Source organism: Egretta garzetta, unplaced genomic scaffold (genome assembly GCF_000687185.1).
Source record: "Egretta garzetta isolate BGI_Z169 unplaced genomic scaffold, ASM68718v1 scaffold287, whole genome shotgun sequence".
NCBI classification, from domain to species: domain Eukaryota; kingdom Metazoa; phylum Chordata; class Aves; order Pelecaniformes; family Ardeidae; genus Egretta; species Egretta garzetta.
In genome coordinates this window covers 587,062-593,755 of record NW_009260435.1, presented here as the reverse complement: position 1 = coordinate 593,755, position 6,694 = coordinate 587,062, and the positions used below count along the sequence as shown (strand labels likewise).

At 48.7% G+C, this 6,694-nt stretch overlaps 1 protein-coding gene across 1 annotated transcript in view; it reads left to right on the top strand.

The window, feature by feature from the left end:
• The window catches only part of TRIP4 (thyroid hormone receptor interactor 4), a 36,187-nt gene that overhangs the window by 11,455 nt on the left and 18,038 nt on the right, over positions 1 to 6,694 (top strand). Inside the window, exons 10-11 of the mRNA XM_035899488.1 lie at positions 92 to 216; positions 1,035 to 1,126. Coding sequence (XP_035755381.1) covers positions 92 to 216; positions 1,035 to 1,126 — 217 coding nt within the window. The remainder of the gene's footprint in view (positions 1 to 91; positions 217 to 1,034; positions 1,127 to 6,694) is intronic.

Genomic DNA, 6,694 nt, shown 5'->3' with positions numbered 1-6,694 from the left:
GAATTGCATAGCGAAATATTCGGTTGAAAAATCTGTCCATGTGGGTGATTTCTCTTGAAATCTAAGTCCTAAATTCTCCTTTGTTCTGTAGGGTGGAGGGCAGGACCTGGTACACATGTCATAGAGGGCGGTTATGGATTGCAGCTACAGCTAAAAGACCTTCCCCTCAGGAAATCTCTGAGCTGGAGGCCACCTACAGAATGCTGCTCTGGAAAGGTGAACTTCTCTCCTTGGATCTTTGAATTATTTGGTACATTGAGCTACGTAATGAGCAATGTCAGGAGCTCTCTCTGCTGAGCGGTTATTACTGCTTCGCTTTTTAACCTTCTGTTCTTGAAATTCTCTTCATCCTCTCTGTATTTCGTCAGCTGGATGGGTATGATGGCAGACTTCTAACTCTGTCCTTTAGCTGGTCACGTACTCCAAGCACAAACACTGGCGAATTGCACCTGACTTCTGTGATAGGTTTTGACAGCAAAGGACTTAATTTTATTCTTGGCTCAAGCAACAAGCTGCCGAGTGCGTGCTTGGCTGTGTGTGAAGTAGCTCGTGCTTCAGGCTGCTCACACTGATGTTAAAGGCTTTTCATGTATTCTGACTTTGTGGAAATCAGGACTGAAAAGCTGCAGGTTCTCAGGAAGATGTTATTCTCTCACGGGGGTAGGGAGGACTCTGGGGGCTGCACTGCACACCTGTTTATGTGCTGTTTCTGCATGTCACCCAGCTTAAACGTCATACAGCAGGATTGCCTGCTCCCTCATCAGAGCCAGGAGATCTTCCTGCACTGTATGTTCCTCTGTCAGAGGCTAAGCAGGGAATGGTGTGTATATGATAAAATCTCCCAACCTTAGTCCTGTCATGGCGAAGATCCCGAGCTGGAAAAAGAATGATGGGATGTTAAAATTGCTGTGGGTTTTCTTGTGCCTCAAAAAGTAGAAGCACACGGTGGGAGGGGAAAGCTCCTGGGGGTTTGAAGACCCCAGCTGTGTGTGTGGGGATGTGAGCCTCCTTAAGAGATGTTTCTTTTGGTGCAGATGTGGAATTCCCAAGTGATTATCCCTCAGGGTGCCTCCTAGGCTGTGTGGACGTGGCCGACTGTTTATCGCAAGAGCAGTTTAATGAGCAGGTGAGTACAGCAAATAAACCTTTCTGAGCTTGCGCTAGCCAGCAAACTTTTAAAGTAGTGTAACTCGCCTCCATGAGATGCTCTAGAGAAGACATTGAAAGGAGAATTTAGGCTGTGTTGAGAGAAGACACAACTGCTGCACAGTCTCGTATGGCCAGAAAGAGAATGTACTGCGAAAATGCATTTCAGCAATGGTGGAAGGGAACAGTGGACTGGTACAACCTAAATTCGCCATCAGCCTCTCTGGCAGTGAGGTAGTTTGGTTGAAACTAGTTTCTCACATGCTCTGAAACTCTTTTCAAATAAGGACTCATGCTTGTTTCATTAAACCAATGCTAGCTTGAGAGACCACACTGCATGGGCTCATGACAGTGTTGCTTCCCTTGCTGCACGGATGCTGTGGCTGTGCTGGACTGTGGAAGACAGGAACCTGCTGTGTATTAATGTTGTATTTCTGGTTTTCATCCCCATTTGGCAGACTCGGGAGCTTACACCTTACTTTGATGTGACTTGTAAAGCGCCGATTATTTCTCTTGAATCTTCATTGGGTCCTAATAGAAAGAATTGCTCTGAGTTTTGCCAGCCAGGCAGCAATTTTTTGCTGCCTCTGAGTATAACTATGCGCCCCATCTCAGAGAGGACTCTGGATTAGGAAGGGTTAAGTACCTACTTGGCTGCTTTTGGAGTGCCGTAAACAACTCCCTGTGCACAGCCAGTAGAGACTTTGCGGTTATTTTTTGGTTCTCTTGCTACAAAAAAGACGTTGTGTTGCTGGAACATGTCCAGAGGAGAGCAACAAAGCTGGTGAGGGGTCTGGAGCACAAGCCTTATGAGGAGCGGCTGGGGGAGCTGGGGTTATTTAGTCTGGAGAAAAGGAGGCTGAGGGGAGACCATATTGCCCTCTACAACTGCCTGACAGGGGACTGTAGTGAGATGGATGTTGGTCTCTTCTCCCAAGTAACGGGCAATGGGACAAGGGGAAACGGCCTTAAGCTGCATCAGGGGAGGTTTAGGTTGGACATTGGGAAAAATTTCTTCCCCAAAAGGGTTGTCAGGCACTGGAAGGGGCTGCCCAGGGAAGGGGTTGAGTCCCCATCCCTGGGGGTATTTAAAAGTCAGGCAGACGAGGTGCTTAGGGCCAGGGGTTAGTGGTGGGATGGCAGGGTTAGGGGAATGGTTGGGCTTGATGGTCTTAAAGGGCTTTTCCAACCTGAACAATTCTATGATTCTATGATTATTGCAGTGATTTGTGTGGCAGAGGATGTGAAGGGGCCCGGTGTGGAAAACTCTGCAGCAGTGGCAGTGATGTGCCGTGGGACCTTCTCCCTGGCCCTGTGGTACCAGTGGGATCAACTGCTCTGTATGAGAGAGGGTAGCTTGGCCCAAGCAGAACCATCTAGGTCTGTAGCTGCTGGGACTGCCTGGTGCTTCTTCCTGGAGCTTGAGGTCACAGTGGCCTTGCTGGTGAGAGTTGTGCTCTGCCTGGGGCACTGAGTCACCCAGAGAAGGAGCTGTGGGAGGAGGTGAGCGGGTCCGGAGCTGCTGGGTTTTCACACAGACCCTGCTGAGAGGACATCCAGAGCCCCTAGATAGAGGGACAGAGGAATAGCTGGAGATTACAGTGGGTCAAGCCTCCCAAGGGAGTCAAGGGAGGTTTGAGTGGTCTTTTGCTGAATAAAGCAGGTGATTGTGTGACCAGGGACACAGACAAGGTTGAGGTACTGTGGCCTTCTTCACCTCAGCCTTCCTCAACAAGATCTCTCAGAGATCTGGAGCTGAGAGGCAAGGTTCAAGGAGGAGAGGGAGTACCTGTAGTGAAGGGAGATTGAATTGTGAGCTTTTTGAGAAATCTCCACCTGCACAAGTCCAAGGGTTCTGATGGTGTGCATCTAAATGTGCTGAGAGTGTTGGCAGATGTCTTTGTCAGGCCAGTCTTACCTTGGAAAGGTTATGGAGATCAGGAGAGGACCCTGGTGACTCTAGAAAGGTGACTGTTAGCTCCATCTTTAAAAAGGGAAGGAGGGATGACCCTGGCCACTTCAGGCCAGTCAGCTTCACTTTGGTCTCTGGGAAATTCAGAGAGCGATTCCTCTTGGAAGCCAATTTTGGACACATGGAGGAGAAGGATGTTGGAAATAGCCAGTGGGGATTTACCGAGGGGTAGAATTGTGCTTGACTAACCTGATTGCCTGCTATGATCCCATAGTTCAAGCTGTGCCCATCTTTTCCTTTGTATTTAGCAAGGCTTTTAGCCTGGTATCCCACAGCGTGCGTGTATCCCAGGTGAGTCATTGTGGTCTGGGCAGGTGGACTTCTAGGGTTGACAACTCAGCTGGCTTCAAAGTGCAGTGCTGGTTGCCTCGTAATCTCCTTGGTGGCTCGTTAGAGGTGGTGTTCCTCAGGGCTTTCTCCTTGAAATTCTCCTGGTTAATACATTTAGCAATGACCTGGAGAGGGATTTGAGGTGGAAGAAGAGAGACCTTCCGCTTCCTGCAAGGAGAGTATAGAGAGACAGAGCCAGGCTCTTTGCTGATGTACTTGGCAGGAAGATGAGAGGCAAGGGTCATAAATTGAAAGTTCAATGTGACTTAAAAAAAAAATAATTCCCTGTGAGGACAGCCAGGCACTGGAGCAGGCACTGCCTGGAGGGGTTGTGCAGTCTCCTCCCATGAAGATTTTCAAGACCTCACAGGACAAAGCTGTGAGCAACCTCGCCTGAATTCAGTGATGACCTTGCTTTGATCAGGAGATTGGACTGGAGACCTCCTGAAGTCTGGGTCTGTGATGCTGTGACTGACTCCATGCCCAAAATCTGGAGCGGTAGCTTTCCTCAGGGTGTGATTTAACTTACACAGCCTGTGCTTAGTGCCAAGCACAGCTTGGCTGTTCTCAATACCGTTTCATGTCTCGTCAGTCCACTGCCCCATGTACAATTTGGGTTTGGTCCGATGGGAATCACCAGACCATGTAAGGCTTGATAGTGATCCAAGACCACCTTGTGAGTCGAAATAAATGGGTTCCTTGGGGCAGCAGAGGAGGACACAGCAGGCTGATGGGCACCTTCTTGCCACGAGGAGCTGGAGAGGCATCAGCAGCTGGGGGCTGTTCCTTGTGAAGTGTTCTTCTGGCTTTTCCAAACCCTGTGAGGTTTTTTTAGCAGAGAGAGGTGCCTGGAAGGTAGAGAAGAGGTTGTGTCTCTTAGTCACAGGTGGAACAGGATTGGAATACGAGCAGCAGAGGGAGCTTTGGGACTGGAATACAACGAAATCTGCAGGAGTGTTTGGCTTTGTAGGGGAGCTAGCCTTGGGAGAGAGAAGAGGAAAGGAGACTGGGGCCAGTGTAGGTTTTTTTTTTCCTGTAGCATCCACTGATGCACAGTTTTGGTTTTAAATGGAGATTCTTGTCCTGCTGTCTGTGGCAGCGGTGGAAAAATATATCCTGGTCTCTCACAAGTACTTTTTTCTGCCTAACAATTCCCCTTCTTCCTTTGTAGATAAGTTCTTCAGGTGTTGGTAAAATGGCTGTGACAGCTTCTTATAATCTGGAAGTTGAGCTGTAGGTAACTTGCTTTTAATCTCCCCATAGAGGAGCTTCACAATTAGTTATGTTCTCTATAAATTCTTCCCAGGATACTGGCACTGCTTGGCTGCAGAGACACTGGAGGAAGCGTAGTGTGCTCTGGTAGCACTGTTATCAGACCTCTAGGCAAGAGATTTATCTCTCAACGCCATGATGCCATGGCACTTCCCAGTTCATTTCTCCCTGGCTTTTTGCTGCTCCCATAATGCAAACTATTTATAATTCCCTGTTTGCTGCCTTTTTACAGTGGTTTTGTCCATTCCCACCCCCACCCCCGGCTTGCTTAATGCAGTGTTCATTTCCCTATCTTGTAAGATTACATTCAGAGATTGGAGCATCCTTCTGAAGCTGGTTTATGAGGAACTGTATGTTTTTGTGGACTATCATGAGCTAGCGAGCGCATCCGAAGGAAGCTGAGATTAATTTAATTGAGAATGCTAGCAAGGTGAAAAAGTGTGCTCAGAAATCTGAGTTGGATCTTGCTGGGAGTCAGAAATCCCTGTTGCTCACACGGATGATTCAGCCCAGGTTCATCAGCAACCAGCACCAAGGCCACTTGTCATCAGCGTAGTCCCGACATTTCTTGGTGTACAAAGACTCCTCCTCGCCTCGGCGGGGAGTGGAAAAGGAAGATGATGTGTTTCTTCACCAACCTGTATTTGAAGCTGCTGCATTTTCTGGAAGAAGTCGTTTCACAAGTGCAGGGCAAGCCACATTTGCAGATGATATGCATCACCCAAAGATGAAATAGTTCTCTGTCTTGCTCGTTGTCTTTTGATGGTGGCCCTGCCTTTTTCAGCAGCCGCAGAAGTTTGCTTTGACTCTTGTGACCATTTGTTCCCATAGGCAAGGGAGACTCTTCCTGCTTTACCCCTCCTGTGACTTTTCTACTATTTCTTAGCTCTTTTTGATGCTGTCACCCACTCCCTATTTAGTACTGTCTGCAGATTTAATTTCCTTGCTGTTTGCATCCTCTCTCAGGTTGCTAATGACGATGCTAGTGGCACCCTGCTGGTATTTTTCTATCATTATCCTCATTTAATTTTTTTATTTTACACTTGTGCTCAAAACCCAAAATCGAGCAACGACGCCCCGTTTCACTGGATGCTGCACCAGCAGACTCAGAGCAAGTCCCTGCCCTGAGAGCTTGCGTTGTTATTAGGGACTGGTGATTTATCCACATTGTTACCGGGTGTGTCTGGCCTTGCCTAACCCCTTCAGAGGGAGCAGGCTTGCAGCTCTGCCCTACGTATGGGGTTTGAAGACTGACTGATGTTGTTGAAGTCGTTTGCAGATCCGCAGGGCCACATGAGAAGCGATGACAGACCAGGATCTTGCCTCTATACAAATGCACGCAGCATGGGAAACAAACAAGAGGAGTTGGAAGCTATCGTGCTGCTAGAAAGCTACAACCTGATTGCCATTACGGAAACTTGGTGGGATGAATCCCACGACTGGAATGTAGCTATTGATGGCTACGGGCTGTTCAGAAGGGACAGGCGAGGAAGGAGGGGCAGAGGCATTGCCCTTTACATCAAGAAATCATTACAGTGTGAAGAACTGTCCCTGAAGAATAGCCATGAGCAGGTTGAAAGCTTATGGGTAAGAATCAGAGAGAGAGGCAACAAAGGGAACCTGGTGGTTGGTGTCTACTACAGGCCGCCAGATCAAGAGGAGCCGACTGACGGAGCGTTCTTCCTCCAACTCCAGGAGGCTTCACGCTCGCAGGCTCTCGTCCTCCTGGGGGACTTCAACCACCCCGACATCTGCTGGAAAACCAACATGGCAAGCTGTAGGCAATCCAGCGGGTTTCTCGAATGCATTGAGGACAACTTCTTAAGCCAGGTAATAGACAGCCGTTCCCGAGGGGATGCGATACTGGACCTGGTGGTCACCAATGCAAGTGAGCTCGTCAGAGATGTCAAGGTCAGAGGCAGCCTGGGCTGCAGTGATCATGCACTGGTAGAGCTCACGCTCCTGAGGGAAATG